The sequence below is a fragment of the Salvelinus alpinus genome, chromosome 24 (genome assembly GCF_045679555.1).
Source record: "Salvelinus alpinus chromosome 24, SLU_Salpinus.1, whole genome shotgun sequence".
Taxonomy (NCBI): Eukaryota; Metazoa; Chordata; class Actinopteri; order Salmoniformes; family Salmonidae; genus Salvelinus; species Salvelinus alpinus.
In genome coordinates this window covers 12,489,817-12,517,458 of record NC_092109.1, presented here as the reverse complement: position 1 = coordinate 12,517,458, position 27,642 = coordinate 12,489,817, and the positions used below count along the sequence as shown (strand labels likewise).

General features: G+C 42.8%; 1 protein-coding gene across 2 annotated transcripts in view; it reads left to right on the top strand.

Moving 5' to 3' along the window:
• The window catches only part of LOC139552174 (synaptic vesicle glycoprotein 2C-like), an 88,539-nt gene that overhangs the window by 39,375 nt on the left and 21,522 nt on the right, over positions 1-27,642 (top strand). The window contains exon 3 of one of the 2 annotated variants that reach the window (XM_071363623.1): positions 18,967-19,105. In XM_071363623.1, the coding sequence (XP_071219724.1) occupies positions 18,967-19,105 (139 nt within the window). Of the gene's footprint in view, positions 1-18,966; positions 19,148-27,642 lie in introns of both variants that reach the window. The other variant, XM_071363622.1, reaches the window with a different exon arrangement.

Genomic DNA, 27,642 nt, shown 5'->3' with positions numbered 1-27,642 from the left:
TGATGGATTTAGATTTTTTTTCAATCCATTTTAGAATAAGGCTGTAACGTAACAAAATGTGGAAAAAGTCAAGGGGTCTGAATTCTTTCAGAAAGCACTGTAAATCATGTAACAGATATAGGATATGGTAGAAAGAGTATGTGGCCTTTTCTGTAGCCTACAGGCTGGAGATAAAATGTATGACAATGTAATGAGATGGACACTTTTTACATCATGCTCTGATCAAATAGCCTAACCTAAGACACGTTTCACATCAAATAGCTTAACCTAAATGACGCCCAATCAAAAAAAATGCATTGTCATGATAACAAACAACATATCTTAAAAACAGGACAGGTCAAAGTAAAATGGACAATATGGAATGGACAATCACAACTGTTGTCCAAGAGTTTCACCCCTTGTCATGATCATTGGTTTCAAGTGTGTATCTGTACATTTTTGACAAGCTGATAATAGCGAAAAAATAAAATACTTTTGCATTTCCCGCTGTGTAAACACATTGCAAATAGGCAATAGGCAAATAGGCAAATAGGCAAATAATAACTCCTGATAAAGTTGGGTAGCTGATATTCAGAGCTTAAATAGCCAAATTGATAAGTCAGGACTAACAAAGCATTTGCAACAGCCTGTTTTACAAATGGTGGGCCTACCACATGGATGGGAATTCATAAAATTCCATTGTGGGCCAACATGGGAGGCTACACCCCAGTAAGCAAGAGGCGACGTCTTTTGGACGTATTTTTTTCTTTTTTTTAATAAACGGTCGGCTCACCACATACTGTAGATGGGCATTCATAACATTCAATTTCACCTCAGTAAGCATGGACTGACGCCAATGCCTTTTTAATGTTTTTTTTTGGTGCAGTTCAGACTGCCTTGATTTCCACATCCATGGACATTGGTTTTTGGTCCGGTCCAGACCAAATTTGAAACAATCATAGACGTCTATGTTTGGTTCAGATTTTGTTCATTCTGGACAGCCTTGATTTGGCCAAAAAATAAGTATTTTCATTTTTGATTCAGAACCAAAAATAAGCGTGATTTCAACATCCGGAAAATACATATTTTCAACGTCTGGAAAAAACCTATTTTTAACATTCGGAAAATGTTTTTTTTCAATTTTTAATTCCGAGCTGAAAATGAACCTGATTTCAACGTCCGCAAAGTACGTATTTTCAACGTTCGAAAAATATGCATTTTCACCTTTCATTCAGAACCTAAATTGAACCTAACTTCAACGTCTTTTCAGTCTTTTAGACGTCTTTCCAACATCATCTTTCTTAATGGGACTATTCTAGTTTTGCATGGGAGCATTTTTTGGTCTCACCTAGGGCTGCAGAATGGCAAGGGCCGGCCCTGGGCCTATTTATTGTCTATTTTTTAATGAATCATGGGTTGAATTGAGACAATAGCTGTTGATGGCTTTGCAAATGCTATATAGTGTTAAAAAGCATCATTGATGATATATGAGTGATAAAGTATGGGTACATTTCATTTGCTCTGTTAAACCTACCCTTTGGAATTACTTTCATAGCAACAGTAAATATATTTAGTGGAGATCTCTCAACATTTATTCTCATGATTGCAGATGGTCAGAGACAAGTATCATAGCTTAGCTGGGCTGGGCTTGGTTATAACCCTAGGTGGGAGAGCAAAACATTGCTCTAGAAAGATCAGTTTAGCGTTGAAGATCTGGTGATACCTTAAAGGTACAAATTCAACATATTTTATCCAGGTTTGTCTATGTTAAAATGTGGTTACCATGATGACATAATCCTGTGGTTGAAATTCCACTCTCAAAACAGCAGTTGATCATTTTTTCAAATCCAAGGTATTATCCACTTAGATTTCACATCACAATACATTGACAAAAATTCAAGCAGTTTGTGCTGAGATACAGAGGAACTTGTGCCTTAACCAGACCTCTTCAATTACAGACCAAACTCTTTAGGTGCGGTGTGCGGTGTGTGGTGTGTGGTGTGTGGTGTGCGGTGTGTGTGGTGTGCGTGTGCGTGTGCGTGTGTGTGTGTGTGTAGAGGCCTTGGGGCCCTGAAATAGCCCTCTGGTACAGTGTAGCCTAGCCTCATCATGGCTCTATATGAAGGTCATCCACACTGTTAGTGGAGAAGGGCTCCTAATTGACTGTCTGGTTAAGGAGAGAGAGAGAGAGAGAGAGAGATAGATAAATAGAGCGAGAGAGAGAGAGAGAGAGAGATGGGGGTCGGAAGAGACAGAGAGAGAAGTCAGAGAGGGAGACAGTCAGAGAGACGGAGAGAGAGAGAGAGAGAATCAGAGAGAGAGAGAGAGAGAGAGAGAGAGAGAGAGAGAGAGAGAGAGAGAGAGAGAGAGAGAGAGAGAGAGAGAGAGAGAGAGAGAGAGAGAGAGAGAGAGAGAGAGAGAGAGAGAGAGAGAGAGAGAGAGAGTCAGAGAGAACCGGAGAGAGAGAGAGAGACAGTCAGAGAGAACCGGAGAGAGAGAGAGAGACAGTCAGAGAGAGACAGAGAGATAGAGAGAGAGACAGTCAGAGAGAGATGGAGAGAGAGAGAGAGAGAGAGAGAGAGAGAGAGAGAGAGAGAGAGAGAGAGAGAGACAGTCAGAGAGAGACGGAGAGAGAGAGACAGTCAGAGAGAGCGAGAGAGAGAGAGAGACAGTCAGAGAGAGACGGAGAGAGAGAGACAGTCAGAGAGAGACGGAGAGAGAGAGAGCGATGGAAGACAGGATAAAAATGATAAGAAGAGTCACACAGACATTCGACCAGGCCCAGCCCAGGCCAGTGGTCTCACTCCAAGATTTTTTTTTACTAAGCGCTTGCTCTCTAGCATTTCCGATTCAGGCAAGTGTTATAGTTCTGCAATGGCTGGTCAGAGACAAAGAGAAGCATGATTGACTCCAACGAGAAAACACTGCAGCTTTTCATTTCCCTGATTTCCTTCATTGTCTCTATCCATTCCCACCCCTCTCTCTTTGTGCTACCTCCCACCCTTCATCCCTTTTATCTCTTCCTCTTCCTCTTTTTATTCCATGTCCTCTTCATTACATCCCCCTCTCTCTCCCTCCCTCTGTGTCTCACTGCTATTAGGTGATTGTGAGGGTGAGATATTACTGTGAGGTAGTATAATCGCTACGGTATTGTGTTTCTCTCTGCAGTTTAGCCATGCTTAGCTGGCTCAGTTAAACCCGCTTGACTGAGGAGAACAGAGAGGAGGAGGAGGAGAGAGCAGGAGACTACGGTTGAGCCTGCCTCCCTACAAAACACTCTGACACACTTCAAATCTCTCCTCCTCTCTTCCTGTCTTCACTCCTCCTCTCCCTCCAACTATCTTCTCTGTGTTCTGTTGAAGGTTTGACTCAGGGTCAGTGGATAGACACAGCAGGGGTCAGCAGAGAATGATTGGAGATTTGTGTGTCTGTGTGTGCGTGTGTCTGCGCGCGCGTGTCTGTGTGTGTGTGTTAATCAACACAATGGGGTGATAAATTGGCTGAACTGAAGCTTGAGGTCAACTAATTAAAGCATACAGGGATAAAGCACCAACGCTGTGCGTGTGTCTGTGTGTGTGTGTGTGTGTGTGTGTGTGTGTGTGTGTGTGTGTGTGTGTGTGTGTGTGTGTGTGTGTGTGTGTGTGTGTGTGTGTGTGTGTGTGTCTCTGTGTGTGTGTGTGTGTGTGTGTGTGTGTGTGTGTGTGTGTGTGTGTGTGTGTGTGTGTGTGTGTGTGTGTGTGTGTGTGTGTGTGTGTGTGTGTGTGTGTGTGTGTGTGTGTGTTGTTGTGGGTGTGTGAAATGGATGGGTTAAGCTGAAAAAACTGACAGACACAAACCAGCTCACAGTCTGATGTCAAGTGTTCAGTCCACCCTGGCCTGCCCCCTCCTGTCAGTAGACTAGTGAAGACTGGGGGCTGCAGGCAGGCAGGAGGCAGGATGCTAATACAAGTGTCTGCCTCAACATGATAATGGACTGCTTTGTTTCCTGACAGGCCTCCTGTCTCTGTGTGTGCCTGCGTGTGTGTGTGTGTGTGTGTGTGTGTGTGTGTGTGTGTGTGTGTGTGTGTGTGTGTGTGTGTGTGTGTGTGTGTGTGTGTGTGTGTGTGTGTGTGTGTGTGTGTGTGTGTGTGTGTGTGTGTGTGTGTGTGTGTGTGTGTGTGTAATACTGGCATTTTCTCAAATTAATCAGAATCAAAAGACACTGAACCAAAATATGAATGCAACATGTAAATTGTTGGTCCCATGTTTCATGAGCTGAAATAAAAGATGCAAGAAATGTTCCATATTCACAGAAAGCTTATTCTTCTCAAATTTTGTGCACAAATTTGTTTACATCCCTGTCAGTGAGCATTTCTCCTTTGCCAAGATAATCCATCCACCTGACAGGTGTGGCATATCAAGAAGCTGATTAAACAGCATAATCAATACACGGGTGCACCTTGTGCTGGGGACAATAAAAGGCCACTCTAAAATGTGCAGTTTTGTCACACAACACAATGCCACAGATGTCTAGTTTTGAGGGAGAGTGCAATTGGCATGCTGACTGCAGGAATGTCCACCAAAGCTGTTGCCAGAGAATTTCATGTAAATGTTCACACCATAAGTCGTTTTAGAGAATTTGGCAGTACGTCCAACCGGCCTCACAACCACAGACTACTTGTAACCACGCCAGCCCAGGACCGCCACATCTGGCTTCTTCACTTGCGGGATCGTCTGAGACCAGCCAACCGGACAGCTGATGAAACTGTGGGTTTGCACAACCGAAGAACAATCAAACTGTCAGAAACCGTCTCAGGGATGTTCATCTGCGTGCTCGTCATCCTCACCAGGGTCTTGATCTGACTGCAGTTTGGTGTGGTAACCAACTTCAGTGGGCAAATGCTCATCTTCGGTGGCCACTGGCATACTGGAGAAGTGTGCTCTTCACGGATTAATCCCAGTTTGAACTATTCTGGGCAGATGGCAGACAGCGTCTATAGCGTCATGTGGGCGAGCGGTTTGCTGATGTCAACGCTGTGAACAGAGAGCCCCATGGTGGCGGTGGGGTTATGGTATTGGCAGGCATAAACTTCAGACAACAAACATAATATCATTTTATCAATGGCAATTTGAATGGACAGAGATCGTGATTCTGAGGCCCATTGTCGTGTCATTCATCCACCACCATCACCTCATGTTTCAGCATGATAATGCACGGCCCCATGTCACAAGGACCTGTACACAATTCCTGGAGGCTGAAAATGTCCCAATTCTTCCATGGCCTGCGTACTCACCAGACATGTCACCCATTGAGCATGTTTGGGATGCCCTGGATCGACGTGTACGACAGCGTGTTCCAGTTCCCGTCAATATCCAGCAACTTCACACAGCCATTGAAGAGGAGTGGGACAACATTCCACAGGCCACAATCAACAGCCGGATCAACACTATGTCGCGCTGCATGAGGCAAATGGTCACACCAGATACTGACTGGTTTTCTGATCCACGTCACTACCTTTTTTTTAAGCTATCTCTGACCAACAGATGCATATCTGTATTCCCAGTCATGTGAAATCCATAGATTAGGGCCTAATTATTTATTTAAATTGACTGATTTCCTTATGTGAACTGTAACTCAGTAAAATCTTTATATTTTTATATTTTTGTTCGGTGTCATTTAGAACAGTTGTAAGATGATATAACTGTATTCCTTCTCTACACCATTCTAATATTCCTTGTAATAGATGCTCTCAGACAGACCTGTCAATCAAACGTCAACCTCAGGGGATTCCCGGAATCTTGGGGGAATCCCTTAAGAACCCCGGAATGCACCCAATGTTCCAGTTCCGGAATTACTCAGCTGTTTCTCTCTGTTGTCGCCCTTCTCTCCTCTTCTCCACTCCTCCTCTCTCATCCTCTCCTCCTTTCTTTTTATCCTCTCATCCGTGCTGAGAGTGTACTGGCGAGGAGCGTAGCGTGGACGGGGAATTATGCTTACGCATAAGAGCTAATTACCATAGAGACAAACCCACCGCGCCGCTCCCCGCTTGACGCTTACTGCTCCCGTCTCGTCTGGCGGAGATAGCAGCAGCAGCAGCAGCTAAAGTTGAGTTAGTGAAGTATTCCCTCTGGGTTGGAGGCAGAGCTGCACACTGTACCGTACCGTTGGAGAGGAGAGAAAAGATAGACAGTCTGCAGAAATATCTCTAAAGTCTATGATTAGTTTCTAATTCAGTTGGACTAAATGCAGCGTTATTTGATGAACGCTTGCTACGCAGTCATTTGTAATGGAAGTCAACTCTGAAACTGTGTTTGTGTGTCTATGTATGAATCACATCGTTCAGATGTGAGGGTTTTGATTTGATTAGGATCTCTTTTAGTCCCCATTTGGACTAATCTTCCAGGAGTCCTTAAACATTAAAATACAATTTATAATACGTTCACATTTTCACATATAACACGCTGTTACAAACAGACATAATACACGGACATGTTGACCAGATAAACACTCTAACAATCTGAAAAGATAGATTGATTCCTTAATCTACCATAGTCCTGCACAACCTTCCAATGTATCATATTTAAATGGTTTTAAAGTATTATTTGAATTTATATATTGAAAGGTTTCTGGTTTGCTCAGATACATTATTACATTTCTTTATTAGTTTTGAATCGACATTTTATTTTGCCTATTTTTCTTTACTGTCTGGATAACACATAGATGGTGGACAGTCTATTCCTAGTATTTACTGAATGACTGTCTCTTACCAACTGAATACTGTTGTGAATAGAGTTTGGCCGTTTTAAATGGTGTATATTAGGAAATAAAATAAGCATGTTTATTTCTCAATTATCTTGTTGATCAAATTACCACCCAAGAGCATTGTGCATGACTGCAACAGAAGAACCATATCTCCACCTTCAAACAATCCTTGCTGCTTTGTTCTGTACTATCTGCAGCCTCCTAATTTCACTTGCTGATGCATTTTCCCAGAACACAGAACAATAGTTCACCTGACTCCCAATGAATGCTTTGAGACGACCATGATAAGCAGTTGTCTAGCTGCACTCCTAATAGTTTGGTTTCTGCCACTTCCTCAAGTTGTACTCCCCCCCCCCCCCCATGCTTAACTGTATCCCATGCTGTGTTGGCCTTCTCCTGGTGGAACAGGCCAACATAACCTTGGTTTTCATGGTGTTCAGAACAAGTTGGTTCCGGCAAACCCACTCCCTGATATTTCCCAGATCTACTTGTAGAGCTTTCTGTACCTGTTGAACCGATTGTATTGCTGTATAAATTGTAGTATCATCTGCAAATATAGTAGCTTGAGCTTCAAGGTCGTTGGTGTACTAAGTAAAGAAGTGGCCCAAGGCAGCTCCCTGCAGTGTGTCAGTTAGATATGATTGTATCCAATTCAATGCTGCCTCCTTAAAACCATAATGCATTAATTTTGTCAAAATGATTTTATGATCCACTAAATCAAATGCTGCACTAAAATCTAAAAATAATACACCCACAAACCTGCCATTATCCATAACATTGAGCCACTGGTCAGTCATGTCAACCAATGCAGTGGTAGTGGAATGGTTTGTGCGATAAGCATGGTGATTGGCTGTGATCAGATCCTTTTTCTCCATGACCTCCTATATTTGTCTACTCACAATACCCTCCAATATGTTACTGTGTGAACGGAGTAGACTGATTGGTCGACTATGGGCAGGAGTAATGGGTTCTTTGCTGTCCTTCAGGATTGGACACAGTTTAGCATGCTTCCAAACATTTGTAAATGTCCCCTTTTCCAGTGACCAATTAAATATGTATTTCAGTGGAACTGCAATCTGGGGAGCAGCATAGTGAAGTGAAACATTGTCCATAAGATCATAACCTGTAGATTTACCATTGGGTAATGACTTCAATAGGTTTAACACCACCTCTACTGATGCCATTTGTAGACTAAAAGAGCAGGTTTTATGCTCATAATATGATCATCAATCCATTGGACAATAGCTTGTTTGGAGGAATGGGTGTTCACATTATCGCTCAGTAAATACGTTTTCTTTGTCAAGAAATCTGCAAAATGATTGGTAATATCAACTGGTTATGTTGTTGTTCTCCCGTCAACCTCCACACTAGATGGACATGATGAAATAGATGTACCAAGTAAGCCCTTAACTGTATTCTATACCTTTTTTCTTTTTAAATTCTTACAACAATAAAAGCATTTTTGTCCCCAAAAAAATGTCTAATGATTTAATTTAACCTCTAATTCCTCCCAAACCCGGATCCGGGAGCACCCCCCACAGTAAAAAAGCTGACTAGCATAGCCTAGCATAGCGTCACAAGTAAATACTAGCATCTAAATATCATTAAATCACAAGTCCAAGACACCAGATGAAAGATACACATCTTGTGAATCCAGCCATCATTTCTGATTTTTAAAATGTTTTACAGGGAAGACACAATATGTAAATCTATTAGCTAACCACGTTAGCAAAAGACACCACTTTTTTTACTCCACCACTTTTTTACTCCATCAGTAGCCATCACTAATTCGACCAAATAAAGATATAAATAGCCACTAACCAAGAAACAACTTCATAAGATGACAGTCTGATAACATATTTATTGTATAGCATATGTTTTTTTAGAAAAATTTGCATATTTCAGGTATAAATCACAGTTCTACATTGCAGCTGCAATCTGAAATAGTGCCGAAGCTGCCAGAATAATTACAGAGACCAACGTCAAATACCTAATTACTCATCTTAAAACATTTCTGAAAAATACACAGCGTACAGCAAATGAAAGCCCAACATCTTGTGAATCCAGCCAATATGTCAGATTTTTTAAGTGTTTTACAGCGAAAACACAATATAGCATTATATTAGCTTAGCACAATAGCCAGAAACACAAGCAATTTACCAGCAGCACAGGTTAGCGATCGTAACAATACAGCAAAAGATATATAATTTTTGACTAACCTTGATATACTTCGTCAGATGACAATCCTGTAACATCATATTACACAATGCATATAGGTTCTGTTCGAAAATGTGCATATTTAGCAGCACAAATCGTGGTTATACAATGTGATGAGTGGCAACAGGTCATGCATTCTGGCCGGCGCCATCTTGGAAAGGCACCTAAGTTTACGATTATTTATCGATTAGATTGACAAAAAAATACAGGTTGGACAGCAAATGAAAGATGCATTAGTTATTAATGCAACCGCTGAGTTAGATTTTTAAAATTAACGTTACTAGATATACAGTGTGCGTTACAGCCAGACTAGTGCCGCAATAACGGCGGACAAATGCGTTTACATTTTTCATAACATCATAAATAGTTCTTACTTTTGGACGAGCTTCCATCAGAATCTTGGGCAAGGTGTTCTTTGTCCAAAAGAATCGTTGCTTGGTTGTAAAACGTCGTCTTCAACTTCGGAATTAGCAGCTAACAATAGCTATGTGGCCACAACATTCCCAAATCCCCAAAACGCAATACTAAGGAAATTCCGAAAATAGCAATATACTCGCATAAACTGATATAGCTCGGTTTAAAATAACTTCGTTATGATGTTTCTAACACCTATATCGAATTAAATTACAGACGGATATAGCTAAGGCCGATAACTGAGCGTTTCAAAATGCCATCTTGAGGTCTTGCTTTGCGCAATGACGAACGACGAAAAGAGAGCGCACTTCGTTCCTTGGCCTTTTATAAGCTCTGAGAACTACGTAGACACTCCATTCCACTTCTCATTGGTTACTGACATCCAGGGGAAGGCGGGTGCAGTTCATGTCGACCCATAGGACACATACAGAGCGTTAAACTGATCTGAGAACAGAGCCTCGTTTTCAGACCTTCGCAGTTCCTGTCATGGATTTCGCTGCAGAAAGAGTTCTGGTTCACCCACAGACATAATTCAAACGGTTTTAGAAACTAGAGATTGTTTTCTATCCAATAGTAATACTAATATGCATATTGTACGAGCAAGAATTGAGTACGAGGCAGTTTAATTTGGGAACGATAAATGTCCAAGTTGAAACAGCACCCCCTGTAGTGTCAAGAGGTTTTAACTGCGTAATTGCGTAGTGTTCTATAATTCTGTTAATCAGTTTCTAGTTTAGATTTGGCTGCTAAGACATTTTTACATATTTCTTTGAGGAAATGCCTCACCCAGTTGATCATCAATCCATGGAGATGGACGACCCCCAACTGTACTCTTTCTTACTGGGGCATGATGGTCCATTACCTCAGTGGGCAAATCAATAAAACATTCTGTAGTGTGATTTAAATCATCCTCTAGATAAATCAGCTCCCAGGGTACAACAGCCAAATCATTTTGAAATAGCTCATGATTAAATGTCTTAACATTTCTCTTGACCACAATCCTTGGGGGTTTCTTTGGAACCTTGGTGTTCATGGTTATGGTCACAATATTATGGTCTGTCCAGCCCAGTGGCATTGATCTGGCTTTTAAGCATTGCAATGGTATATTACAGAAGATCAGATCAATGCACGTGTCCGAACTGTGACCCAACTTAGTTGATGATCTAGTAGTATCATTAACCTCTTGTTTCAAACCACAACTCTCGGCATATCTCATCAATTTAGTTCCATTTGATTTATTATGATCTTCCAATTTATATTAAAATCACCCAAGATAAATACATCTCTGTTGCTATCTGTGGCCTGGTCAAACCCAGTACATAAGTCATCCAGATAGGACACATTAGAGCTAGGAGGTCTATACACACATCCTACCAATATGGGTGCCTGGTGAGGCAGATGTACTTCAGCCCATAGTGCCACTATTTGACATACATTAAGGTCATCCCTCCTCTTAAAAGGTATGTGATTCTGAATGTACAATGCTACACCCAACCATTCCTATTCCTGTCCCTTCTAAGTAGACTATATCCATGAATGTCCATTTGCCCATCGTTTACTGTTGCATCCAAATGCATTTCGGTCAAAGCTAAAATATGAATATTAGTTATGTTGACCAAGTTAAAAACCTCATGTATTTTGTTAGGAAGGCTACATACATTAACCTGAGCTATATGCAGCCCTTTCCTTATCAAGTGGAGATCAATAGAGCATGTATTCGTTATAGTTTAAATTGTCATGATACACTACAACACACAAACTCCGATTTGAACATTGGATTAAAATAGCCAGGGAGTTCCTCTAGAGTCCTGATATAGCTGGATTGTAATAGCCAGGGAGTTACTCTAGAGTCCTGATATACCTGGATTAAAATAGCCAGGGAGTTACTCTAGTCCTGATATAGCTGGATTAAAATAGCCAGGGAGTTACTCTAGAGTCCTGATATAGCTGGATTAAAATAGCCAGGGAGTTACTCTAGAGTCCCGATACAGTTGGATTAAAATAGCCAGGGAGTTACTCTAGAGTCCTGATACAGTTGGATTAAAATAGCCAGGGAGTTACTCTAGAGTCCTGATATAGTTGGATTAAAATATCCAGGGAGTTACTCTAGACTCCCGATACAGTTGCCTGTTGATGTAAAGTTTATTCATCACCAAGGAGACTCGTTGGTTCAGGCAACGCTTTTCTTTCATGATGGGATACAGTTTTATTTCTCCTTTCATTGATCTCCGTGGGGAAGTGATCATTCATTCCAAAATCAGTGTTTCTGAGTTCTCTGCCCCTGCTCTTCGCCATTTCATGTTGCTTAAAATGTTCAAAACATTTGGCCTTACCCATTCTATGGACTCTGGAGAAAGTGACATGACACACAACGTCAGTGGGCAGTTTCAGTTGAGTTGACCTAGGGTCTCAGACAGTGTCCTCACAGCTTCTGCTGTTGTCATTCTCCAGTATCCCTGAAAAGATTAGATTGTCCCGCATTGATCGACACTGTAGATAGATAGATACTATCGGTAGATACTTCCGGCGCCGGAAAGAGATGGCTGCCTCGCTTCGCGTTCCTTGGAAAATATGCAGTATTTTGTTTTTTTACGTGTTATTTCTTACATCGGTACCCCGGGTAATCTTAGGTTTCATTACATACAGTCGGGAGGAACTACTGAATATACGATTAACGTCAACTCATCATCGTTCCTACCAGGAATATGACTTTCCCGAAACGGATCCAGTGTCTTGCCTTCCACACAATACAATGGATCTGATCCCAGCCGGCGACCCTGTGCGACGCCGAAAAAGGGGAAAACATGGCGGTCTCGTGGTCAGGCTTCGGAGACGGGCACATCGCGCTCCACTCCCTAGCATACTACTCGCCAATGTCCAGTCTCTTGACAATAAGGTTGATGAAATCCGAGCACGGGTAGCATTCCAGAGAGACATCAGGGATTGCAACGTGCTCTGCTTCACGGAAACATGGCTAACTCAAGGGACGCTAACGGAGTCGGTGCAGCCAGCTGGTTTCTCCATGCATCGCGCCGACAGAAACAAACATCTTTCCGGTAAGAAGAGGGGCGGGGGGGTATGCCTTATGATTAACGAGAAGTGGTGTGATCATCATAACAACACACAAGAACTCAAGTCGTTCTGTTCACCTGATCTAGAACTCCTCACAATCAAATGTCGACCGCATTATCTACCAAGGGAATTCTCGTCAATCATAATCACAGCCGTATACATTCCCCCCCAAGCAGACACATCGATGGCCCTGAACGAACTTTATCTGACTCTTTGTAAACTGGAAACCACACACCCTGAGGCTGCATTCATCGTAGCTGGGGATTTTAACAAGGCTAATCTAAAAACAAAACTCCCTAAATTCTATCAGCATATCGATTGTGCTACCAGGGCTGGAAAAACACTAGACCATTGTTACACTAATTTCCGCGACGCTTATAAGGCCCTCCCCCGCCCCCCTTTCGGAAAAGCTGACCACGACTCCATTTTGTTGATTCCAGCCTACAAACAAAAACTCAAACAACAAGCTCCCGCGCTCAGGTCTGTTCAACGCTGGTCCGACCAATCTGAATCCACGCTTCAAGACTGCTTCGATCACGCAGATTGGAATATGTTCCGCATCGCGTCCAACAACAATATTGACGAATATGCTGATTCGGTGAGCGAGTTCATTAGGAAGTGCATTGACGATGTCGTACCCACAGCAACGATAAAAACATTCCCAAACCAGAAACCGTGGATTGACGGCAGCATTCGCGTGAAACTGAAAGCGCGAACCACTGCTTTTAACCAGGGCAAGGTGACCGGAAGCATGACCGAATACAAACAGTGTAGCTATTCTCTCCGCAAGGCAATCAAACAGGCCAAGTCTCAGTACAGAGACAAAATCGAGTCGAAATTCAACAGCTCAGACACAAGAGGTATGTGGCAGGGTCTACAGTCAATCACGGATTACAAAAAGAAAACCAGCCCCGTCGAGGACCAGGATGTCTTGCTCCCAGACAGGCTAAACAACTTTTTTGCCCGCTTTGAGGACAATACAGTGCCACTGACACGGCCCCCTACCAAAACCTGCGGGCTCTCCTTCACTGCAGCCGAGGTGAGTAAAACATTTAAACGTGTTAACCCTCGCAAGGCTGCAGGCCCAGACGGCATTCCCAGCCGCGTCCTCAGAGCATGCGCAGACCAGCTGGCTGGTGTGTTTACGGACATATTCAATCAATCCTTATCCCAGTCTGCTGTTCCCACATGCTTCAAGAGGGCCACCATTGTTCCTGTTCCCAAGAAAGCTAAGGTAACTGAGCTAAACGACTACCGCCCCGTAGCACTCACTTCCGTCATCATGAAGTGCTTTGAGAGACTAGTCAAGGACCATATCACCTCCACCCTACCGGACACCCTAGACCCACTCCAATTTGCTTACCGACCCAATAGGTCCACAGACGACGCAATCGCAACCACACTGCACACTGCCCTAACCCATCTGGACAAGAGGAATACCCATGTGAGAATGCTGTTCATCGATTACAGCTCAGCATTTAACACCATAGTACCCTCCAAACTCGTCATCAAGCTCGAGACCCTGGGTCTCGACCCCGCCCTGTGCAACTGGGTCCTGGACTTCCTGACGGGCCGCCCCCAGGTGGTGAGGGTAGGTAACAACATCTCCACCCCGCTGATCCTCAACACTGGGGCCCCACAAGGGTGCGTTCTGAGCCCTCTCCTGTACTCCCTGTTCACCCACGACTGCGTGGCCATGCACGCCTCCAACTCAATCATCAAGTTTGCGGATGACACTACAGTGGTAGGCTTGATCACCAACAACGACGAGACGGCCTACAGGGAGGAGGTGAGGGCCCTCGGAGTGTGGTGTCAGGAAAATAACCTCATACTCAACGTCAACAAAACAAAGGAGATGATTGTGGACTTCAGGAAACAGCAGAGGGAGCACCCCCCTATCCACATCGACGGGTCAGTAGTGGAGAAGGTGGAAAGTTTTAAGTTCCTCGGTGTACACATCACGGACAAACTGAACTGGTCCACCCACACAGACAGCGTTGTGAAGAAGGCGCAGCAGCGCCTCTTCAACCTCAGGAGGCTGAAGAAATTCGGCTTGTCACCAAAAGCACTCACAAACTTCTACAGATGCACAATCGAGAGCATCCTGTCGGGCTGTATCACCGCCTGGTACGGCAACTGCTCCGCCCACAACCGTAAGGCTCTCCAGAGGGTAGTGAGGTCTGCAGAACGCATCACCAGGGGCAAACTACCTGCCCTCCAGGACACCTACACCACCCGATGTCACAGGAAGGCCATAAAGATCATCAAGGACAACAACCACCCAAGCCACTGCCTGTTCACCCCGCTATCATCCAGAAGGCGAGGTCAGTACAGGTGCATCAAAGCAGGGACCGAGAGACTGAAAAACAGCTTCTATCTCAAGGCCATCAGACTGTTAAACAGCCACCACTAACATTTAGCGGCCGCTGCCAACATACTGACTCAACTCCAGCCACTTTAAAAATGGGAATTGATGGAAATTATGTAAAAATGTACCACTAGCCACTTTAAGCAATGCCACTTAATACAATGTTTACATACCCTACATTACCCATCTCATATGTATATATACTGTACTCTATATCATCTACTGCATCTTGCCATCTTTATGCAATACATGTACCACTAGCCACTTTAAACTATGCCACTTTATGTTTACATACCCTACAGTACTCATCTCATATGTATATACCGTACTCTATACCATCTACTGCATCTGCCATGCCGTTCTGTACCACCACTCATCCATATATCTTTATGTACATATTCTTTATCCCTTACACTTGTGTGTGTGTGTAAGGTAGTAGTGTGGAATTGTTAGGTTAGATTACTGTTGGTTATTACTGCATTGTCGGAACTAGAAGCACAAGCATTTCGCTACACTCGCATTAACATCTGCTAACCATGTGTATGTGACTAATAAAATTTGATTTGATTTGATTTGATTTGTACGTCAAGCAAGGTTTCTTTAAGTTGTTTGTTCTCCCTCTGCACCACCTCCACCTTGCCATGAAGAGTCTACAGTACCTTTCAGCTCCGTGTTCTCTTTCCTTAGATCATCAATCTGACATTGGCTGAATTCTAGACTGGCAGATAATGCATTGATGTCCTCTCGTAGTATATCCAATACAGTGATCCCTCGCCACTTCGCGGTTCACTTATCGCGGATTCGCTATTTCGCGGATTTTCATAATGCATTATTTTTTTTTTTTTGGTGCATTGTGCTCTGCATTCTGATTCGCTAAAAACTCACTCCCGCTTCTTGTATCAAAACATGCTACGAATTGTGCTATAATTTTGTCGTCTCGTGCAGTTATGTGTACGTACATAAAACAGCTTGGCAAATTTACATTAAGTTGGCCAAATTATCTTGTAATTTCGAACATCTCCTAAACCCATAATGTCGACGAAACGGCCTACACGTGAGTCACTGTATTTGTATACATGTAATAGTTGCTAATTGTAAAAAAAAAAAAAAGTTTTCTATTTCGCGGATTTCACTTATCGCGGGTCATTTTCGGAACGTAACCCCCGCGATAAACGAGGGATTACTGTATATCAAGTTTGGCAAGCCTTTCATTGATGGATTTTAACAAGTCATCATCCATATCAGTAAACCCCTCCCCACCCTCCTGATTTGCTGTCGTTAGACTCTAGTTCCGATTCTTTTCTGAGATCTTTGATTGGACAAAACTCTTAAGAAAGCAGAGCAAGTCTGGATCATTCATACTGTTGGGTGGAGATAAATACTGTACATGTGTGGGTAAGGGGTAAAGACTGGGGTGTCACTGTGGGAAAGTCTCAAATGACAACCTATTTTGTCCCAGGAACAAGGAATATAGGGTATCATTTGGGATGCCGTCTGAGGTTCTACTACACCCTGACCCCTGGTTGAACCCTACAGGAAATCACCTCGTCTGGAAAAGGTTGTTTACTATACTCTGATACCAGCCCAGCTGTGGGGAGTCATAAGGTAAATGAGGTGTTGTTAGCCGATACCATGGACTGTGTCTCTGCATTGCTCCCGAGTGGCACAGCGGTCTAAGGCACTGCATCTCAGTGTTAGAGGCGTCAATACAGACTCTGGTTCGATTACAGGCTGTATCACAACTGACCGTTATTGGGAGTCTCATACGGCGGCACACAATTGGCCCAGCGTTGTCCGGGTTAGGATTTGGCCGGGGTAGGCCAACTTTGTAAATAAGAATTTGTTCTTAACTGACTTGCCTAGTTAAATTTAAAAAAACAGAGAGGGGCTGGGCTCTGGGTTTCCCGGCAGCGATGGGGCACAGCATCTGTGAACGATTGCCTCTCCCCATAAAAACAGATTAGCATTTTTATTAGCATATCTAGACTCTGGCTGAGTGAAGTGGATTATTTACTGCCCCCCACCCGCCTCCATTTCCTAGTGTCCACTGGGACTGGAAGAGAGATCACACTTACTTCCTGTGGAAAAACAACCTTATCTGATAGTTTATAGGTCAGTCAATGCTCGCTTATCAAATGCTGTGGTCAGAACATAGTACCGTTGAAATTCAGTTAGTGTTTAGGCTTCCATAGTGAGGTTCAGTTAGTGTTTAGGCTTCCATAGTGAGGTTCAGTTAGTGTTGAGTCTTCCATAGTGAGGTTCAGTTAGTGTTGAGGCTTCCATAGGGAGGTTCAGTTAGTGTTGAGTCTTCCATAGTGTGGTTCAGTTAGTGTTGAGTCCTCCATAGTAAGGTTCAGTTAGTGTTGAGTCTTCCATAGTAAGGTTCAGTTAGTGTTGAGTCTTCCATAGTGAGGTTCAGTTAGTGTTGAGTCTTCCATAGGGAGGTTCAGTTAGTGTTGAGTCTTCCATAGTAAGGTTCAGTTAGTGTTGAGTCTTCCATAGTGAGGTTCAGTTAGTGTTGAGGCTTCCATAGTAAGGTTCAGTTAGTGTTGAGTCTTCCATAGTGAAATTCAGTTAGTGTTGAGGCTTCCATAGTGAGGTTCAGTTAGTGTTGAGGCTTCCATAGTAAGGTTCAGTTAGTGTTGAGTCTTCCATAGTGAGGTTCAGTTAGTGTTGAGGCTTCCATAGTAAGGTTCAGTTAGTGTTGAGGCTTCCATAGTAAGGTTCAGTTAGTGTTGAGTCTTCCATAGTGAGGTTCAGTTAGTGTTGAGGCTTCCATAGTGAGGTTCAGTTAGTGTTGAGTCTTCCATAGTGAGATTCAGTTAGTGTTGAGGCTTCCATAGTGTGGTTCAGTTAGTGTTGAGTCTTCCATAGTGTGGTTCAGTTAGTGTTGAGTCCTCCATAGTGAGATTCAGTTAGTGTTGAGGCTTCCATAGTGAGGTTCAGTTAGTGTTGAGTCTTCCATAGTGAGATTCAGTTAGTGTTGAGGCTTCCATAGTGTGGTTCAGTTAGTGTTGAGTCTTCCATAGTGAGGTTCAGTTAGTGTTTAGTCTTCCATACTGAGGTTCAGTTAGTGTTGAGTCTTCCATAGTGAGATTCAGTTAGTGTTGAGGCTTCCATAGTGTGGTTCAGTTAGTGTTGAGGCTTCCATAGTGAGGTTCAGTTAGTGTTGAGTCTTCCATAGTGAGATTCAGTTAGTGTTGAGGCTTCCATAGTGTGGTTCAGTTAGTGTTGAGTCTTCCATAGTGAGGTTCAGTTAGTGTTTAGTCTTCCATAGTGAGGTTCAGTTAGTGTTTAGTCCTCCATAGTGAGGTTCAGTTAGTGTTGAGTCTTCCATAGTGTGGTTCAGTTAGTGTTTAGGCTTCCATAGTGAGGTTCAGTTAGTGTTGAGTCCTCCATAGTGAGGTTCAGTTAGTGTTGAGTCTTCCATAGTGTGGTTCAGTTAGTGTTGAGTCCTCCATAGTGAGGTTCAGTTAGTGTTGAGGCTTCCATAGTGAGGTTCAGTTAGTGTTGAGTCTTCCATAGTGTGGTTCAGTTAGTGTTGAGTCTTCCATAGTGAGGTTCAGTTAGTGTTGAGTCCTCCATAGTGTGGTTCAGTTAGTGTTGAGTCTTCCATAGTGAGGTTCAGTTAGTGTTGAGTCTTCCATAGTGTGGTTCAGTTAGTGTTGTAGCTTCATGGCTGCCTCTGTGTTCTTTATTAGGTTTGTCTGTCTGCAGGTCCCCAGGCAAATCAGACCGATTGGATCTCTGTGACCCCTCAGTGGTTTATCAATGACTGGGAAATGACAAGCCTGGTTAAATCACATAACTCTTTCTGCTCTGGACTCCACTAATACAGTCAGACATGCAGCGATACTGATACAGTTGCTGTGTGTGAGACACACCGGCTTCTCTGTGTGGGACTGTGTGTGTGTCCTCCCTAGTCAGCAGTTTGCCTGAAAAGCCATTTTGGTCCAGATGGTTCAGATCATTTTCAAGTGCTGCAAATCTAGAAGTGTCAAGTAAAAAGTTAACACTAAATACATTTTCTCTCTCCTTTTATCCAACCTAATTATCTTCCCTCTCTTCCTGCCCCCCTCTCCCCCCCTTCTCTCTCCCGCTCTCTTTTTCTATCTTTCATTCTCTTTTTTTCCTCTTTCGATCTCGCTCATCTCCCTCTCCCTCCTCTCTGCAGGCAGCATAGTGTACCTGGGGATGATGATGGGGGCATTCTTCTGGGGGGGTCTGTCGGACAAGGTGGGCCGTAAACAGTGTCTGCTTATCGCTATGTCGGTCAACGGCTTCTTCTCCTTCCTCTCCTCCTTCGTCCAGGGGTACGGCATGTTTCTCTTCTGCCGCATGCTCTCCGGCTTCGGGTGAGTGTTGTCTGATTTGTTCTGTTCTATTATTTTCTATTCTATTCTACTATTCTAAAATACTCTACTCTTCTCTACTGTACTCTACTCTGTTGTGTTCTTTTCTATTCCATTCTACTATACTATTCTATAATATACACTGTTCTATTCTATTCTACTCTATTACAGTCCTTTATAATGTGGCTTCCCACTGTCTTGAAAAACAGTTAATTTCCCTTCGCTCTTCCAGAACACCATTACGTTCTACTAAATTGTTCTTGAACACTCTCCATCACTAATAGTCTTCCATGATGACATTGTGTTCTTGGTTGAGAGTTAGTGGTCCTCCACTCAATATCTCGCTATATCTCTATATCTCTCTCTATGTCTATATATATCTCTATATCTCTCTCTAAGTCTCTATATCTCTCTATATCTCTATATATTGCTATATCTCTCTCTATATCTCTATCTCTCTACAGTATATCTCTCTATATCTCTCTATATATCTCTATATCTCTCTCTAAATCTCTATATCTTTCTACAGTATATCTCTCTATATTTCTATCTCTCTATATATCTCTCTAAATCTCTACATCTCTATTTCTATATCTCGATATCTCTGTATCTCTCTATATCTCTATCTCTCTAAATATCTCTAAATCTCTCTGTATCTTTCTATACCTCTACATCTCTCTATATATCTCTATATCTCTATCTCTCTCTATCTCTCTCTATCTCCCTATGTCTCTCTATATCTCCCCATGTCTCTCTATATCTCTATATCTCTATATAGCTTTATATCTCTCTTTATCTCTCTCTATATATATCTCTATATCTCTCTCTACCTCTCTAAATCTCTATCTCTCTCTATTTCTCTCTCTATTTCTCTAAATCTCTATCTCTCTCTATGTCTCTCTATCTCTCTCTATCTCTCTTTATCTGTCTATATCTCTCTCTATCTTTCTATAACTCTATCTCCCTATATCTCCCTATATCTCCCTATATCTCCCTATATCTCCCTATATCTCCCTATATCTCCCTATATCTGTCTGTCTGTCTGTCTGTCTGTCTGTCTGTCTGTCTGTCTGTCTGTCTGTCTGTCTGTCTGTCTGTCTGTCTGTCTGTCTGTCTGTCTGTCTGTCTGTCTGTCTGTCTGTCTGTCTGTCTCTCTATGTCTCTACACTCTTAGAAAGAAAGGTGATATCTAGTACCTGAAAGGGTTCTTTGGCTCTCCCCACAGGAGAACCCTTTTTGGTTCCAAGTAGAACTCTTTTGAGGTCCATGTAGAACCCTTTCCATAGAGGTTTCTAACTGGAACCTGTGACCAAAAAGAGTTATCCTATGGGGACAGCCGCAGAACCCTTTTGGAATCCTTTTCTCTAAGAGTGTAGTCCTCCAAAGTCAGAGAACAGGACAGGAGGTTATTTTAACTGTCTGGCATCAGCCCATCCCCTGAGTGGGAGACAGAAAGAACAGAGAGAAACACAAATGTTAGCTAAACATTCACAGCAGACTAAATGTCTTTAAGTTTCTGTTTATGACTGATTAAAAGTCGGTTCATAGGTCACAAGATGTCTCAGACTTTGACAGTGGAAAGAATTTTCTTTTGTTGTTGTCCTCAGTAAATTTAAAAAAAACATTGCTAAGATGCATTGGCCAAAACTGAAGTCACATTGTCAAAACTCTTCACACAGTCAGCGAAACAGAAGTGTATGTGGACCAAACTGTGAATCATTTTTCATTGCTTTCACACAAAATACATTCAATGACCACATTCTCCGAAATCCATGAACTCTTTTCTCATTCATACTCCACCACCTGCAAAACTATATATTTGCAGCACATGTTTTCAAACGCTAACACACTGTTCCCAAAACTGTTAAAAACACATTCAAAACAGAATGATGGAAAATGTCGTGCATTTCTGCAGTAACCAGATTGAAACATATAGAAAATCTCAGCAGAAAATTGAATCATTCCGAACACAGCTGATTGCAATTTCAGCTGAAAGCCTACCCAAGTGTCCTGTTTTAAGTCTCGTTACCAAACAGACAAAATAGGACAGTTTCGGAATGATTTAGTTTGGAAACATGGATCAAGGAAGACAGGTTGGTGGGGAAAGAAGAGTGGCAGGGAGAGGGAGAATGCGTGAAGGACAAGGGAGAGGAAGACCAAGAGCGGTGGTCACTGATGAGATAAGGGCCACAATTATTGACCATGTTGTAAACCATGGTCTCTCTTTGAGAGAGGCCGGTTTAAGGGTGCAACCAAATCTGCAGCATTCAACAGTTGCATCAATAGTACGAATTTTCCAGCAAAACAACAGGTGAGATGTGCATCCTTCAATGATAATTGAACTACATATTACAGTACAATACAGTATGTTCACATTCTTACATGTACTGACATTTTGAAATATATTGATTGTTTTGTGTTTTTCAGTAGGATCCAAAGGTTGCCTCCCACAGGAGGGAGAGGAAGAATATTATCAGATGCGCAGGAAATTGCCATTGTTGACATGGTAATTGGCAACAATAAAATAAAACTGTGGGAAATTCAGGACAGAGTGCTGGCAGGCAGACAATATCACTTTTGGGAATGTGAATACGGTCAGCACAAGGATAATTGCCAGAGTCCCAGAGAAACATAAAATAAGGATGAAGCAGTTGTACACTGAACCCTTTGGGAGAAACGGTGAACGTGTGAAAGAAGTCCGGTATCAATATGTCCAGGTAAGATGTCTGTTCAATAACCAAACAGGGTACATACACAGCTATGCATAATGTAAAGTACTTTAAAACTGTGAATTTACTGTATTTTAGAGAGTAATGGAGATGGAAGCCAGGCAAACTGCACATACATTCATCTTTGTGGATGAAGCTGGTTACAACTTGGCAAAAACACGCCGCAGGTTAAGAAATGTGACTGGACAGAGAGCAAATGTGGATGTCCCAGGCCAGAGAGGCGCTAACATCACCATGTGTGCAGCACTGTCCAATGATAGTTTGCTGTTACACAAACCACTCATTGGCCCCTACAATTTAGAGAGGCTCATTTATTTTCTGGATGACCTGCATAATTGACTTGTGCCAGCGGAGGAGAGGGGGGCAAGAAACTCCCCTACCTTCATTGCTGTGTGGGATAATGTGGCATTCCACCACTCTGCTGCAGTCAGACTGGCTTGCTGCACATCCCAGGATGTCAGTTCTATTCCTACCTCCATACTCCCCCTTCCTAAACCCCATAGAGGAGTTTTTCTCTGCGTGGAGGTGGAAGGTTTATGACCACCATCCACATGACCAGATGTCCTCACTGGACATGAATGCGAGGTGTGAAGACATTTCTCCTGAAGACTGCCAGGGTGTGAAGACATTTCTCCTGAAGACTGCCAGGGTGTGAAGACATTTCTCCTGAAGACTGCCAGGGTGTGAAGACATTTCTCCGGAAGACTGCTAGGGTGTGAAGACATTTCTCCTGAAGACTGCCAGGGTGTGAAGACATTTCTCCTGAAGACTGCCAGGGTGTGAAGACATTTCTCCTGAAGACTGCCAGGGTGTGAAGACATTTCTCCTGAAGACTGCCAGGGTGTGAAGACACTTCTCCTGAAGACTGCCAGGGTGTGGAGACATTTCTCCTGAAGACTGCCAGGTTGTGGAGACACTTCTCCTGAAGACTGCCAGGGTGTGGAGACACTTCTCCTGAAGACTGCCAGGGTGTGGAGACACTTCTCCTGAAGACTGCCAGGGTGTGGAGACACTTCTCCTGAAGACTGCCAGGGTGTGGAGACACTTCTCCTGAAGACTGCCAGGGTGTGGAGACACTTCCCCTGAAGACTGCCAGGGTGTGAAGACACTTCTCCTGAAGACTGCCAGGGTGTGGAGACACTTCTCCTGAAGACTGCCAGGGTGTGAAGACACTTCTCCTGAAGACTGCCAGGGTGTGAAGACACTTCTCCTGAAGACTGCCAGGGTTGGATTAGACATTCCAGAAGATACTTTCCAAGATGCATCGCCAGAGAAGACATGAGATGTGATGTTGATGAGAACTTGTGGCCAAATGCAGGAGAGAGGGAGAACTAGAACCCTCACAGTACTGTACAGTATGAGTGATTATACTATACATGTTGATGAGAACTAGAACCCTCACAGTACTGTACAGTATGAGTGATTATACCATACATGTTGATGAGAACTAGAACCCTCACAGTACTGTACAGTCTGAGTGATTATACTATACATGTTGATGAGAACTAGAACCCTCACAGTACTGTACAGTATGAGTGATTATACTATACATGTTGATGATAACTAGAACCCTCACAGTACTGTACAGTATGAGTGATTATACTATACATGTTGATGATAACTAGAACCCTCACAGTACTGTACAGTATGAGTGTTATACTACATGTTGATGAGAACTAGAACCCTCACAGTACTGTACAGTATGAGTGATTATACTATACATGTTGATGAGAACTAGAACCCTCACAGTACTGTACAGTATGAGTGATTATACTCTACATGTTGATGAGAACTAGAACCCTCACAGTACTGTACAGTATGAGTGATTATACTATACATGTTGATGAGAACTAGAACCCTCACAGTACTGTACAGTATGAGTGATTATACTCTACATGTTGATGAGAACTAGAACCCTCACAGTACTGTACAGTCTGAGTGATTATACTATACATGTTGATGATAACTAGAACCCTCACAGTACTGTACAGTCTGAGTGATTATACTATACATGTTGATGATAACTAGAACCCTCACAGTACTGTACAGTATGAGTGATTATACTATACATGTTGATGAGAACTAGAACCCTCACAGTACTGTACAGTATGAGTGATTATACTACACATGTTGATGTTTTTCTTTGTAATTATTATTTCAGCCCTGGAATTTCTGGAATTTTTTTGTTTCAACTTTTCTATTTTTCACAAGTAAATTACTATTTGCGAAGATATAGAACAAATAAAGGCTATTGAAACAAATTGCTGCATTTCTGATTCATTCTTGTTACATATACTTTACTACAGTCAATAAAGTGATAAGGTGCTATTCTTATTCTATAATGAAATACTGATTTATGTGAAAATCATTCAATCTTCAAAGAGAAGTTCACCATTTATGTAATGCTCCCTATTAGTGTTTTGTAGGTCAGTGTGTTATGAGTGACAATGTATGCTTTCTGAGTGAGAACTGTTGCCAGTGTTATGGTTGAACAATCTTTTTTTGAGACATGTATGAAGTGTTTTGGTGTTTTGAGTGAGTTTTGGAGGTGAGATTAGCTGTTTGGCCAAGATGCATGTTGGTAATGCAGACTGACGAGTTTTGAAAAAGTGGCTTCAGTATTGACCGATGCTTGTTAGCGTTTGAAGAAAACTGTAAACAAGAAAATAGAGACATTGATACTACATACAGACTTTTGCAAAATGGAAAAAAAGGTCTGCAAAAAGATGAATAACCAGATGATATATAGAGACTTTGACAGAATATATGCCCTTTGCTCTTAGCTAATACACTCTCTGCACGATTAGCTGGTGATTGTTGCACATGATTATTCATAGCCTGTCCTGGCTCTCCGGTGGGTTTACATTAAAAGTAACTGTAATTGAATCTGAGACAGCCTGTTTTAACCTCAGGGGATTCATAAATCATGGGACTGTTTCTAAAGCAGGGTTTCACTTGGACAGAGCAACACAATAGATTTACACTCAGCTGTGTGTGCATGTGTGTGCGTGTGTGTAAGCCTGTGTGTGTTGTGTGCACGTGTGTGTTCGTGCGTGTGTATCATAGACTTCACCTTACTGCAGCTCCACTCTACCAGACCTACTTATCGTCAACATGTTCTATCTAATACAATACCTGTCTTTTATTTCCATGTCGATTTAACGACTCTTCTCTCCTCTCTTCAATAGCCACCAGCTGGTGGTTTCCACTACTTGTCAGAGGAATGGTACCTACTACCATTTCACTAGAATTGCTACACTTACAGGTAGCTTATACTCACTTCCACTCTATTCTCAATAAGACAGAAGAAAGAAAAAGTAACTTTCAGATTCACAAGACAAGTCTCCATTTTGTTCCCTTCCCAAACAAACCCATCAATAGAGACCCTAACAACAAAAGCAGCAGAAATAGACAGATCAACAGTGGTGGAAAAAGTACCCAATGATACTTGAGGAAAAATCGATATATACCTTAAAAAAAAAAATGACTCACGTAAAAGTGAGTCACCCAGTAAAATACTACTTGAGTAAAAGTATTTGGTTTTAAATATACTCAAGTATCAAAAGTAAATATAATTTGCAGAAATATTGCCGTGGTAACTATTCTAATGAAAGGAGAGACTTTTAGAATTCTTCAAAACAATTATTTAATTACTGCAGTCATGGAGCTTGTCAACGACCTGCCCGTAGGTGATTCGTGGAGAGCCCAACCACCAGGAATAAGCCACAGCATTTTATAGCAAAGTCCATCCTCCTGGATGTTCATGACAAACAACTGATGTGGGGAATGGGTCAATAGGTTAGAATTTGTATGAAAGAAATTAATAATTCACAGTAGACAGTATCTGCTGTGAAGACTGTTCTAAATGTAAGGAAACCAGGGTTTTTCCCCCCCAAAACGAGGTTCCTCTCAACCCGAGCCATCTCTCCCTGGTACCTTCCATTACACAAACACCAATTCAACATGCTTCAAGAGGGCCACCATTGTTCCTGTTCCCAAGAAAGCTAAGGTAACTGAGATAAATGACTATCGCCCCGTAGCACTCACTTCCGTCATCATGAAGTGCTTTGAGAGACTAGTCAAGGACCATATCACCTCCACCCTACCTGACACCCTAGACTCACTCCAATTTGCTTACCGCCCCAATAGGTCCACAGACGACGCAAACGCAATCACACTGCACACTGCACACTGCCCTAACCCATCTGGACAAGAGGAATACCTATGTGAGAATGCTGTTCATCGACTACAGCTCAGCATTTCAAATCAAATTGATTTATATATCAAATCAAATCAAATTTATTTATATAGCCCTTCGTACATCAGCTGATATCTCAAAGTGCTGTACAGAAACCCAGCCTAAAACCCCAAACAGCAAGCAATGCAGGTGTAGAAGCACGGTGGCTAGGAAAAACTCCCTAGAAAGGCCAAAACCTAGGAAGAAACCTAGAGAGGAACCAGGCTATGAGGGGTGGCCAGTCCTCTTCTGGCTGTGCCGGGTGGAGATTATAACAGAACATGGCCAAGATGTTCAAATGTTCATAAATGACCAGCATGGTCAAATAATAATAATCACAGTAGTTATCGAGGGTGCAGCAAGTCAGCACCTCAGGAGTAAATTTCAGTTGGCTTTTTTAGCACGTCCGGTGAACAGGTCAGGGTTCCATAGCCGCAGGCAGAACAGTAGAAACTGGAGCAGCAGCAAGGCCAGGTGGACTGGGGACAGCAAGGAGTCATCATGCCAGGCAGTCCTGACGCATGGTTCTAGGGCTCAGGTCCTCCGAGAGAGAGAAAGAAAGAGAGAGAGAAGGAGAGAATTAGAGAGAGCATACTTAAATTCACACAGAACACCGGATAAGACAGGAGAAGTCCTCCAGATATAACAAACTGACCCTAGCCCCCCGACACATTAACTCCTGCAGCATAAATACTGGAGGCTTAGACAGGAGGGGTCAGGAGACACTGTGGCCCCATCCGATGATACCCCCGGACAGGGCCAAACAGGCAGGATATAACCCCACCCACTTTGCGAAAGCACAGCCCTCACACCACTAGAGGGATATCTTCAACCACCAACTTACCAACCTGAGACAAGGCCGAGTATAGCCCACAAAGATCTCCGCCACGGCACAACCCAAGGGGTGGGGCGCCAACCCAGACAGGAAGACCACGTCAGTGACTCAACCCACTCAAGTGACGCATCCCTCCAAGGGACGGCATGGAAGAGCACCAGTAAGCCAGTGACTCAGCCCCTGTAATAGGGTTAGAGGCAGAGAATCCCAGTGGAGAGAGGGGAACCGGCTAGGGAGAGACAGCAAGGGCGGTTCGTTGCTCCAGTGCCTTTCTGTTCACCTTCACACTCCTGGGCCAGACTACACTCAATCATAGGACCTACTGAAGAGATGAGTCTTCAATAAAGACTTAACCTCTCTAGGGTACGTGAGACGTTAGCGTCCCACCTCTTCAACAGCCAGTGAAAGTGCAGGGCGCCAAATTCAAAACAACAGAAATCCCATAATTAAAATTCCTCAAACATACATGTATTTTACACCATTTTAAAGATACACTTGTTGTAAATCCAGCCACAGTGTCCGATTTCAAAAAAGCTTTTCGACAAAAGCAAACCAAACGATTATGTTAGGTGAGTGCCTATTCACAGAATAACACAGCCATTTTCCAGCCAAAGAGAGGATTCACAAAAAGCAGAAATATAGATAAAATTAATCACTAACCTTTGATGATCTTCATCAGATGATACTCATAGAACTT